Source organism: Capsicum annuum, chromosome 2 (genome assembly GCF_002878395.1).
Source record: "Capsicum annuum cultivar UCD-10X-F1 chromosome 2, UCD10Xv1.1, whole genome shotgun sequence".
Taxonomy (NCBI): Eukaryota; Viridiplantae; Streptophyta; class Magnoliopsida; order Solanales; family Solanaceae; genus Capsicum; species Capsicum annuum.
The window spans coordinates 75,409,652-75,423,281 of record NC_061112.1 but is presented as its reverse complement, the minus strand read 5'-3'; the positions used below and the strand labels follow the sequence as shown (position 1 = coordinate 75,423,281).

Genomic DNA, 13,630 nt, shown 5'->3' with positions numbered 1-13,630 from the left:
TTAATAAAATGTAACTTTCAATTATGCACTTTTCATGTTTTTGATAAAATGTAATTTTTCAATAGTATATTTTCTTTTAGAAAATGTCAAAAAAGGCGAGCTAGAAAAAAAGGTGATACTTGATTTTACAAAACGAATCTTTTTTTTTTAATGTTTTTGTTAAAAATTATTTTTTTTAATGTTTTTGTTAAAAAATAAATTTTATTTACTTTTTATAAATTGTAAGAATTTATTACGTTTTATAAAGTTGCTTCTATAAATTGTAAAAAATTATTACGTTTTATAAAAGATATTTACTAACTCATGTATTTTCCTTTGACCTTACCTATTCTAGAAATCCACGTTAATTCACTGACTGGGGGTAAAAAGTAACAAATATTATTTTTTATAAATTGTAATAAATTATTACGCTTTACAAAATGTGCTATTTCACAAATTGTAACAATTAGTTACATTTTACAAAAAGTAAATAGTACTATTTCCAGTTTTTCAAAAAAGTTTTATACAAAACGTAAGTTTTTCTTACAATTTTATAAATTGTAAGAAACTATTACGTTTTATATAAAATTTTGCACTGTTCACAGCCGTTAATCAATCGTCAATAATTTAACCTAAGCCTAATAAATTAATGCATTTAGCTTATTTTGATAACTAATTAAAGGGGTGACTTCTTTGTATCACTCTGTTCATATCTTGGCTCATTTTGATTTCGGTTCCCCCACCCTCCACCCATATTTACTTATACTAGTTTAGGATATATGTGTTGCACGTGTATTTTTCATTTGTGAAAAGAATTACATACAAAAAATAAAGTATATTATATTCTAATTAAAGTTGCAAATATGATATTCATGATTTAAACGACAAAATATATGTTCTTCTAATTTTAATATTTGTGTTACACTTGTATGTCACATTAATTAATTAGCACCTCCCTTGTAAACATAGAATACATTTCTCGAAACTTCATAAATAAAAAGAAATTATAAATTAGACATGAACAAATAATTTAAGAATATATTGAGAGAATTTAAAACAAAGGATGAGAGAAAACTAAGAGTCTAGAGAAAATTGAAGGAAAAATGTCTTTTAAGTTTTGAATGAAGGATTGGTGACATTGACCGACGTAAATGGTCAAACATAATTTAAAAACTTGACAGGTTAATTGTGGACTTGATTAATATTTTCCAAACTTTTTAATCTTTTCAAAAATACAAATTAACCCATACCCACAAAACTTCCCTCTCTTTGCAAATCAATTGCAAATCAATCTCTCTTCTCTCTTTCTCTCGATAGTTTCTCTCTCTAACTTCTCCCAACCAACAACTTTCCAAATTTCTCCCTTTAATCTTGTGCAACTTCAACCTATGGCAACAAATAGTTTTGAGTTCTTGCCTGTTCCTTTTTTACTTTCAACCGTCAGTCGACATGACAACATTCTCCGGCGACAACAACTTCGAGTTCTTCATTGTTTCTTTTAATTTTCACAGGTAAAAGATTAGGGCTTTTAAGTTATGACAAAAACGAGGAACTTGATTTGTTGGTGTTTGTTATTTTTTTATATTTTTTAATATTTGTTATTGTTTAGTTGAATTTCTTATCTGGATGTATCTGCTACTACTATTTTTTAACAATGGATAAAACATGTAACGTGAATCCAACAGATGAGTAATCTGTTGCAATATATATTCTGTTGCAACATATATGACTAATTTGTTGCAACATATATGACTAATCTGTTGCAACATATATGACTACTTTATTGCAACAAATGAGTAATCTGTTGCAACATATCTAAATAATCTATTGCAACATATATGACTAATTTGTTGCAACAAATGAGTAATCTATTGCAACATATATGACTAATCTATTGCAACATATTTGACTAATTTATTGCAACAAAAGAGTAATTTGTTGTAACATATATGACTAATCTGTTGCAACACTCATCTATTGAATTCATTTTATAGTGTTGTAACATAAATCCAACATATGGGTCATCTGTTGCAACAGATTAGTCATATATTACAACAGATTACTCACTTGTTGCAATAGATGACTCATATGTTGGATTCATGTTGCAGGTTCTATCTATTGTAGCAGTAGCAGATACACCAAATAAGAAATTCAACAAAAATCACAATTTTACTTACAAAATAAGCTATGAAGTAATGTCCAAGTGATATATGAACAAAATTTGACCTAATTTTTTTTAAAAAAATTTCAACAGGGGCACTACGAATAAGTAAAACACATGGCAAATTTTATGAAACAGGTAAAGAAGACAAAAATAATATACGATACATCAAATGCAAAAGGATCAAGGGGACAAACGTTTGAGTTCTCCTAAAAATGTTTAAGTTCCCTAGTATTTTAATTGCTTTCTAAAAGTTGATCCATCTGTTACAATAAATTTTCTATTTGTTTGATAATTTCCAACAGATGAATCATCCGATGCAACATATTAGTCATCTGTTGATTCAAATTATGCAATTATTAGTAATAACAAAATTGATTTAGCTAAAATTAAAGACGTCTCTACACAATGGGACAAACATTTGTGTTCTCCTAAAAATATTTGAGTTTTCTAGTATTTTAATTATTTTCCAACAGATTATCTATTTGTTGCAACAAGTTAGTCATCTATTGCAACAGATGTTTATAACAGGTTAGTCATTTGTTTATTAAAATTAAACAATTATTAATAATAACTAAATTAATTTAATTAAAATTGAAGACAAGTCTTTAATACAAGACCTTAGATAAGGGGACAAATATTTGAGTTCTCCTAAAAATATTTGAGCTTTAGTATTTTAAATTGCTTTTCAACATATATCTTGTCTATTTAATAATTTTTAATAGATGAGTCATATGTTGCAACAATTTAGTCATCTGTTACAACAGATGTCTATGTTTGTTTGATAATTTTCAATAGATGAGTTAGCTATTGCAACAGGTTAGTCATCTATTGCAACAGATGTCTATATCTGTTTGGTCATTTTCAACAAATGTGTTTAACTGTTTGGTCTTTTCCAACCGATTACTCATCATTGCAACATGTTATTCATCTATAAGCCATTATTCATAATAACTAATTGATTTAACTAACATAAAATATGAATTAATAAGTTCAATTACAGTTTCAATTAATCTAATGGTAATTACACGATCAGCTAAGTATGTTCGTTCTGAGTAGAGTGATCAATTGACCAAATTGTTTTGAAATGATTCAAACTAATCCATCATTAGAAATAACTATATTGATTTAACTAAAATTAAAGATGAATTAGTAAGTTCAATTACGATTTCAATTAATCTCATGGTAAAAATAATGTATTGATAAATGATGATTTGTTATTATTTCTATTGAATAAATCTTGCTATTGATTTATTTTTTCAACAAATAAATAATCTGTTGCAACAAATGAACAATTTTTTACAACAGATGAACCATATGTTGCAAAAATAAATCAATTACTCCAATAGATGAGTTATATGTTGCAACAGAAGGATCATCTGTTGTAACAGATGGACCATATGTTGCAACAAACAGATCATCTGTTGAAAAAACTCAAGGGTCATGACTTTTCGATCATTTAATTAAAAAAATTATTCGTAAATAAATAATATAAAAAAAATCTAATAAACACAATTTTGTAGCTATGTAATTTAAATAACTAAAATACCAAAAAGATGAAAAGTTATGACTTTTCACCTTTTTTGTATTTAAATCTATTTTTTTAATTTAAATAATAAAAAAGTCACCAAGTTCGATTAATTAAGAGATATAATTCTTACGAAAAGGTGAATGTTCGTGATTTTTTGCCTGACACACTGCACTACTCACCCATTCAATCTTTTATAAATAGGTCTCCTCAGCTCTATCTCCTCAGCTCTATCTCTTGCATCTTGTCTTGCATAAAACCGCCATTATATCTTCGATCACTTCTCTTTCAAAAATAAATTTCTTGTTCTTCTATTGAGGTATGTTTTATTTTCTTGTTCTAATATAAAAATTATTAACATGCATCTATTTTCTAGTTAAGTTTCACATTTTTTTTTGTTAAACTACCAGTTGGTACTATATGTGGTTTAGTGTTTTACATTATTTGTTCATGCATGTTCTAGATATGACTGATCTAATTTGGTACATGGCGATTCTGCTTGACACCATGTACGAACTTGAAAGGCTGGTTCATGAACTCGAGTGAGAGTTGGATGCCGCAACATCAAAGGTGCTTCGTGGGATTCAAAGGCTGAGGGGTCTGCTGCCTAATGGATTTCCAATTGACAATAATAATAATAATAATTATTATTATTATTATTATTATTAGGTTATATTTTTTTTTATCATTTGTAATTTATTTTTTTGGATCTACCTAATGTTGTAAATATTTTTAATGTAATGAATGAGAAAATCTTTATTTGATCGACTAAGTTTGTTTTTATTTTTTTTCATTCTGCCTATTTTTTTTAAGATGTTGAGAGGTTTAGGTTTTTGAGCATTCGGGAGTGGAAAGAGTCAATTACAAGAAAGAAAGTGTTTGGTTGAGAACTAGGTCATAGACTAAAATTAAATAACAACACAAGATTATTTACTATTACAACAAAATTAAAGATAGATTGATAACAGATGACTCATCTATTGCAACAGATGGGTAATCTATTCTAAATGACCAAGTAGATAAAGACATCTATTGCAACAGATTAATCATCTATTGCAACCAATTAGTAATATATTGGAAATGACAAACAAATAAAGTCATATGTTGTAACAGATTGGTCATCTGTTGGAAATGACCAACAGATAAAGACATTTGTAACAGCAGATGACCAATCTATTACAACATATGTGTATATTTGTTTGATAATTTTCAACAGATGGCTCATCTGTTGCAGCAGGTTAAATCTGTCGCAATAGGTTATACACTTAAATGATCATGTAATTACTATGAGATTAATTGAAATTGTAATTGTTAAATCAATTTAGCTATTACTAATAATGGAATAATTTGAACTATTTCAAATAAAATTAGTCAATTGATCACTCTACTCAAAACGAACACACTAAGATGATCGTGTAATTAATATGAGAATAATTGAAATCGTAATTGAACTTATCAATTCATCTTTAATTTTAGTTAAATCAATGTTGTTATTACTAATAATGTCTTAATTTGAATTATTTAAAATAAAATTGGTCAATTAACACTTTACTCAAGACGAATACTGTCACGACCCAAACCGAGGCCCTAGCCATGACGAGCATCCCGAACCATGAAGGCCCGGACACCCTTCTAACTTGAAATCATATACACCATTCATACACAAATAAGGAAATGTGAAAATTATTACAAATATAATCATGGACATAAATCTGATATAAAGTTAGCAATGGAGAATGAAATCCAAAACCATCTAACAACATGTACAAACTGTTTGCGAAATCTCTACTACATGATCACTAACACAATCTAAAAACTGCAACAAGGCCTCTAGTAGACCAAAACCATAACTAATAATAATTGTCGAAAAGTAAACATGCCTTCTGAAATATAGAAGGCTCACCAACTGAACACTGCAACTCTGTTTGATGAAATCTACTGCTTATCTGGACCCCTAGACTGAGCCTCAGAACCTGAGGGGTAGGGGGAGGGGGTCAATATAGATATACTGGTATGCGAAGAAATCCAAAATAATAGGTTTGCATAAATATAAAATAGTTGAGAGCGGGTTACAAAACATCATGCATAAAATAGTTTCAAAACACATGGGCACTTTTCTGAAAATCATAAAGCATACTTGACAATACCGTTTTGGATCTTTTTATTACTTCTGAGTTAGGTGGCACTTCCCTACAAGTCTGATATTCCATGGGCTATATGGAATCTGCTATTGACTCGATGGGAAAGCCCTTAACCCAAGTGTGCCGCAAGGGTTGGTGTGTCTGAGTCTGATAGCCATAGGGCACTAGGCCAGCGTATAATAATATCCCGAATCGGTAAATCGTGATTTTGGGCAATGAGTTATCTGAATTCATGACTTCTTCAGGAAACCACCTAACCTCTCTTTATGTCCAATTTTATCCTATTCTTAATCATGCATATTTCTAGTTACAATATCTGAAAATTTGATTTCAAACATGTGTTCTATTCTGTTCTGAATTACTATGGCTTTAACTGAATTGGTGTCGTCACACCAAGACTTGCAAGTCCTAATTCTGAGCCACATTGTACCATGCATGATTCTTTGATGAAAACTCAATTCAGACCACCCAAATATGCAAATAGTTCAAGAGATTTCATGTTTCGAAACATAAGTCAAATCTATGCAAGAATCCTTCAAACGTATGGTGGTCATGTGCTTTTGGTAAAATCATGCACTCTTTCGTTATATGAATATTTTCAATATTTATCAACTTAACTACCCTCTCTTTTGAAATCAAAATCATAATCCAATTATAACAATACTTAAGGCATTTCATATCATGCTTTTCAATGATGCATTCAAGATAATCCATAGCATATGATAAGTAAAGAAAATCATAACAAGAGAGGGATTTTTACATGAATCATGCTCTCAAATCAATCATTAACATTAAAACACATAATATATATATATATATCAATTCAAATCAATTTGGAGAAGGCCTAAAGACCAAAACAATATCATCAATGTTTCTAAACATGAAGAATATATTCATAAATCCAAAACTCTTTTCTTAAAATCATGATTTCTATGCCCATGAGATTTTTAGAAAAACCCCGCGTACCTTAAATTAGAAACTTTTGAATGAACTCTCACGTTAGGGATGCTATACAAATAATGGATGGGTGCTTCTTGTATCCCTTGCAATGGCGATTTCGAATCTTAAATAAATTTCAAAATTTTACGGTTGAATTTTGAGGGATCTTGATTTTTATTTTGGGACTAAGCGGTTTGGTTCTTGAGAAATTAGAAGAAAATGACCATCTTTTGGTCAATTGAGGCTTAAATCTCGTGTTAGTGTATGGTAGGGGATGGAAAATGTCCATTTTACCCCTAAATAAATAAAAAATATCGCAAAAATTTCTGCCAGTTGACAGGCTGATATGTTGAAATAAAATGGGCATAACTTTTGATTGACATGTTGGATTTGGCTCAAATCAGTGGCATTGGAAAGAAGACTCAAAGATATTTTATTTGATATATAGCAGCTCTCCCAGTTCAGTATATACAGAAAGTTGTGATCATTTGAAGTTGACCCTGAATCTGCCCCTGAAATACGCCCAAACTGCGCCCAAAATGCTGGAGCATTTCAAACTAGTGTGTTATGCTCCATAAATGCACCCAAGATGTACTATTGACTTGCCCCATCGTATATCAACAAAAAAAATCAAGAAACAAAGGTCGTAAAGGTCGAAAATAAAATCCTCAAAGATAAGGAATTCAAAATGAGAATAAGTCTCTTTGACACTTAGAAATTTTTTTTAAGGCTTCAACTTTATAAGCAAGCTACTACGAGATAAAACATGAAGGATTTTTGCAAGGCGTTACATTATCCCTCCTTGAGATCATTCGTCCCCGAATGATGACGCAGAACACAGATAAGTAGGATTTCAAACATACTAAGGTTAGAAAAGAATAAGACAAGGATTGTACCTTTTATTTCGTCATTCGCTAGATCAAACAAGCTTGGGTATCTGGCTCGCATGTCATCCTTGGATTCCCAAGTAGCTTCTTCAATTTTCTGGTTTCTCCATAACACTTTAACTGAGACAATCTTTTTACTCCTTAATTTTTTAACTTGACGATCTAAGATTGCTATAATCTCTTCTTCATAGGATAAGGAGTCCGACACTTTGATCTCTTCTATGGGTAACATTAAAGAATGGTCTCCAATACACTTTTTCAACATGGATATGTGAAATACTGGATGAACAGAACCCAGGTCTACAGGCAACTCTAACTTATACGCAACTGCACCTATCCTTCTCAAAATCTAGTATGGTCTTATATAGCGAGGACTCAACTTACCTTTCTTCCCAAAGTGCATGACTCCCTTCATAGGAGAGACTTTTAAAAACACCCAATTGCCAACCTCGAATTCTAAATCCCTTCTTCTAACATCGACATAGGATTTCTGTCCACTCTGAGCTGTCTTAAGTCGTTCTCTAATAAGTTTCACATCTTCCATTGCCTGGTGAACAAGATCAGGCCCAAAAAACTGAGTCTCGCCCACTTCATACCACCCTATAGGAGACCTACATCTTCTTCCATACAGTGCTTCAAAAGGAGCCATCTTAATACTGGCATGGTAGCTATTATTATATGCAAACTCTATTAGTGGCAAGTGATCTACCCAACTACCTTTGAAATCAATTACACAGACTCTCAACATATCCATAAGGGTCTGAATGGTGCGCTCAGCTTGCCCATTCGTCTGAGGGTGAAACACAGTACTTACGTTTACTTGGGTACCTAAACCCTTCTATAAGGACCTCTGAAACTACAAAAAAAATTGCATACCTCGGTTAGATATGATGGATACCGGTGTCCCATGTAAGCGAACTATCTCCTCAATGTAAATCTTGGCATAATCATCTCCCGAATAATTAGTCCTGACAGGCAGAAAATGGGCTGACTTAGTTAGCCAATCAACAATCACCCAAATAGAATCATATTGGTTTCGGGACCTCGGAAGTCCCGTAATGAAGTCAATATTGATCATCTCCCACTTCCATAAAGGTAAAGCTATCCCTTGGGAAGTACCATCGGGCCTCAAATGCTCTACTTTAACTTGCTGACAATTTAAACACTTGGCAACAAAGTTAGCCACATCATGTTTCATATTATTCCACCAGTATATAGCTTTTAAATCATGATACATCTTTGTAGAGCCTGGATGAACAACGTATCTCAAAGTGTGAGCTTCGTCAAGGATTTGTTTTTGCAGACCATCTACATCTGGCACACATAATCTCCCCTGATATCTCAGAATACCATCACCACCAATCTCAAACAACATCACCTTTTGTTGACCCACATCATTCTTAATTTGCATCAAGATGGGTTCTTCGGCCTGTTTTTCTTTAACTTCTGTACAAAGGGAAGATTGAGCTATCTCATGAACAACTACTCCCCCATCTTCGGAATCTAAGAGACGCACCCCAAGATTTGAAAGTCTATGAATATCCTTCACCATTTCTCTTTTCTATTTCTCAACATGAGAAAGACTGCCCATAGACAACCTGCTGAGGACGTCAGCTACAACATTCTCTTTGCCCGAATGATAGTGCAGGCTCATGTCATAATCCTTTAGCAATTCCATCCAATGCCTTTGCCTGAGGTTCAATTTTTTCTGAGAGAAAACATACTGCAAACTTTTGTGGTCAGTGAAAATATCAACATGCACCCCATAAAGATAATGCTGCCAGATCCAAAGTACGAATACCACAACAGCTAAATCCAAGTCACGGGTAGGGTGATTGCGCTCATGCACTTTCAACTGCCTAGATGCATAAGCCACCACCTTACCATGCTGCATAAGAACATATTCGAGTCCCACTCGGGACATATCACAGTATACAACAAAACCTTCTATACCTTCCGAAAGAGTCAACATAGGTACAGTAGTTAACTTGTCCTTCAACTTCTCAAAAATATTCTCATATGAGTCAAACCACACAAATTTCACCTTTTCTAAGTCAACTTAGTAAGTGGAGCAGCTATAGAAGAAAAACTTTCTACGAATCTTCTATAATATCCTACCAAACCCAAGAAGCTCTGAATGTCGGTTGGAGTCGTGGGTCTAGGCCATTTTCTCACTACCTCAATCTTTTGGGGATTAACCTTAATTCCCTCACTAGAGACACTATGCCCCAAATAATATGCCCCAAGAAAGCAATAACATTCAGCCAGAATTCACACTTGGAAAATTTTGCATACAACTTATGATTTTTGAGAGTCTTAAGGATGATTCGGAGGTGATTGGCATGGTCCTCCTCACTCTTAGAATATACCAAGATGTCATCAATGAATACTATGACAAACAGATCCAGAAACTTATGAAAGACCCTATTTATTAGATCCATAAAAGCTGCAGGGGCGTTAGTTAACACAAAGGACATGGCTAAGAATTCACAATGGCCGTATCTGGTTTGGAAAGCTATTTTGGGAATATCTGACTCTCTAACCTTCAACTGGTGGTATCCCAAACGAAGGTCTATCTTTGAAAAAAACCTAGCACCCTAAAGCTGGTAAAAAAGATCATCAATCCTAGGAAGGGGATATTTATTTTTAATCGTGATCTTATTCAACTGGTGGTAATCTACGCACATACGAAAGGAACCATCTTTCTTTCGCATGAAAAGTATAGGCGCACCCCAGGAAGAAATACTAGGATGGATAAAGCCTTTATCTAGGATATCTGTCAGCTGCTCTTTCAATTTTTTCAGTTCTGCAGGAGCCATTCCATATGGCGGAATAGGAATAGGTCAGGTATCTAGTAATAAATTAATGCTAAAATCTATCTCCCTATTAGGTGGTATTCCTGGAAGATCATCTGGAAAGACTTCTAGAAACTAATTTACTACAGAGACTGACTGAAGAGATGGACTCTCAATATTAGAATCTTTTACTCATATCAGATAATATAGACAACCTCTGGAAATGAGCTTACGATCTCTAAGATAGGATATAAAGTTCCCTCTAGGTGCTACAGAATGACCCTCTTATTCTATCACTGGTTCATTTAAAAAGGAAAATGTAACCTTTTGGGTTCTACAGTCTAGATTAGCATAGTATGAGTGGAGCCAGTCCATCCCTAAGATGGTATCAAAATCAACCATATCAAGCTTTATGAGGTCAGCTATGATATCCCGGCTACAAACAGATACAACATAATTTTTGTACACCCTCCTAGCCACAACAGAATCTCCCGCTAGGATAGAAACAAAAAAAAGGCTCAGCAATCACATCGGGCTCAAACCCGAAACTAACAACCATATATGGGGTCATATAGGATAAGGTATACCGGGGATCAATCAATACATACACATCATGAGAAAATATTTGCAACGTACCGGTCACTACATCTGGTGAGGCCTCTGCCTCCTGGCAGTTGGTCAAGGCATACAACTGGTTGCGACCGCTTCCGGCAGCTAAAGTAGCGCCCTTTTGAGGATGTGGTGGTGCAGAAAAGTTTTCCTGAAACTTGTCACCCCCAACACTCCTTCTAGTCGAAGGGCAATTCCTCTGAAAATGACCCGTCTAACCACATGAATAACACACCAGTGAGCCCAGCTGACACCTTCCTGGATGATGCTTATCGCAAGTCTCACATCGTGGAAAAGTATGATGCTGGTTCGCCATACTGCCCTGTGACTGGGTATCTTGCGCCCTGAATCCATGATTAGTCTGAAAACTCTAGGATCGTCTATCAACTAGGGGTCTGGACGCTAGCTGCAGACTACGCCTTTCCCCAAAACTTTTTATTTGCCATTTGTTACCCTAGTTACCATTCTATTATTGACTGTGACTCTGATCTGCTGTTTTGACTCTCTTTGCCTGCATGTCCTTCTCCCTAGACTCAATAATTTTCTTCTTTTTTCCTAACTGCTGCATATAGACTGATAGCCTAGCAAAGTCTATATCCTTGTTCAATATTGCTCCCTGATATTTGAGCTCTAGATCATCTGAAAGGCCGAATGGAAATTTCCTCATTCGGGCTCTCATATTACCTGTCATCTCGGGTGCATAATGGGCCAGTTGGTTGAACTTCAGAGTGTACTCCTGGATACTCATTTTGCCTGCTTAAGATTCATGAATTCCTTTACTTTGGCTTCCCTCAATTCTAAAGGAAAGAACCGGTCAAGAAAAGTTTCCACGAACTCGGTCCAAACTATAGGCTCCGCACTCTCACCCTTCGCATCCTCCTACTCGTTATACCATTTTTTCGCTACATCCTTAAGCTGGTATGCTGCTAACTCAACCCCTTCCACCTGATCCACATACATTACTCTGAAAATCTTCTCTATTTCATCTATGAACTCCTGTGGGTCCTCTTCTATGTTAGTGCTAGAAATTTTGTGCGTATTCATTCTCATGAACTGAACCAACCTAGTAACCTCTGAAGTAATAGATGCAGACCCAATATCCTCTGACCTTTGAGTCTGTGCGGCTACCAGCTGTGCAAGAATGTGAATGGATTTTCTGAATTCTGCATTCGATATATCTTTTTGAGAAGACTGGGGATGATTAACATTTGTTCTTGGAGCTTGAGGAGGACTGGTCGAGACTGGAGGTACTTCCGGAGTAGGCATAGGTTCTGGGGTGTGCACTCTATTATGGGTCCGCATCCCATGGGTGGCCCGAACTTCATCATCTCGAGTATCCTAATTGTTGGAGCGACGAGGAGGCATGACTGTTTTCTGAAAAGCAAGAGATCATTGATTAGAGGACAGACTAGACTCCAAAGCACGAACTAAATCACAAAGAGGGGAAACATTTCTAAACGCCTAGTAGCCTCCTGCTTATAAGTGTGGCACGCTATACACCCATAGATAAGACTCTACCCGATGCGATTTCGCGGACACCCTGGAACCATGAATCGTTCTTTGATACCAAGTTTGTCACGACTCAAACCGAGGCCCTGGCAGTGACGAGCATCCCGAACTATAAAGGCCCGAACACCCTTCTAACTTAAAATCATATACACCATTCATACACAAAAAGGAAATGCAGAAATTATTACAAACAAAATCATGGTCATAAATCTGATATAAAGTCAACAATGGAGAATAAAATCCAAAACCATCTAACAACATCTGCAAACCATTTGCGAAATCTCTACTACATGATCACTAACACAATCTAAAACTGGGACAATGCCCCTAGTAGACCAAAACCATAACTAATAATAATTGTCGAAAAGTAAATATGCCTTCTGAAATATAGAAGGCTCACCGACTGAATACTGTAACTCTGTCTATTGAAATCTACTGCTTATTTGGACCCCTAGACTGAGCCTTAGAACTTAAGAGGTAGGGGTAGGGGGTCAATACAGATGTACTGGTACACAAAAAAAATCCAAAATAATAAGTTTGCATAAATATAAAATAGTTGAGAGCGGGTTACAAAACATCTTACATAAAATAGTTTCAAAACATATGAGCACTTTTCTGAAAATCATAAATCATACCTGATAATACCGTTTTTGATCTTTGTATTACTTCTGAGTTAGGTGGCACTCCCCCATAAGTATGATATTCCATGGGCTATATGGAATCTGTCATTGTGTCGGCGGGAAATCCCCAACCCAAGTGTGCCGCAAGGGTTGGAGTGTCTGAGTCTGATATGTCATAGGGCACTAGGCCAGCGTATAATAATATACCCGAATCGACAAATTGCGGTTTTGGGAAATGAGTTATCTGAACTTATGCCTTCTTCGGGGAATCACCGAAGCTCTCTTTATGCCCAATTTTATCCTGTTCTGAATCATGCATATTTCTAGTTTCAACATCTGAAAATCTAATTTCAAATATGTGTTCTATTCTGTTCTGAATTACTATGGCTTTAGTTGAGTTGGTGTCATCACACCAAGACTTGCAAGTCCTAATTCTGAGCCACATTGTACCATGTATTATTC

The 13,630-nt window shown here is 34.5% G+C and overlaps 1 protein-coding gene across 1 annotated transcript in view; it reads right to left on the bottom strand.

Moving 5' to 3' along the window:
* Positions 1-9,010, bottom strand: part of LOC124896191 — a 14,954-nt gene extending 5,944 nt beyond the window's left edge. The window contains exons 1-3 of the mRNA XM_047407716.1: positions 8,777-9,010; positions 7,988-8,425; positions 7,645-7,894 (exon numbers count right to left, since the gene is read on the bottom strand). Of these exons, the coding sequence (XP_047263672.1) occupies positions 7,645-7,894; positions 7,988-8,425; positions 8,777-9,010 (922 nt within the window). The remainder of the gene's footprint in view (positions 1-7,644; positions 7,895-7,987; positions 8,426-8,776) is intronic.
* Positions 9,011-13,630: the final 4,620 nt, after the last annotated feature.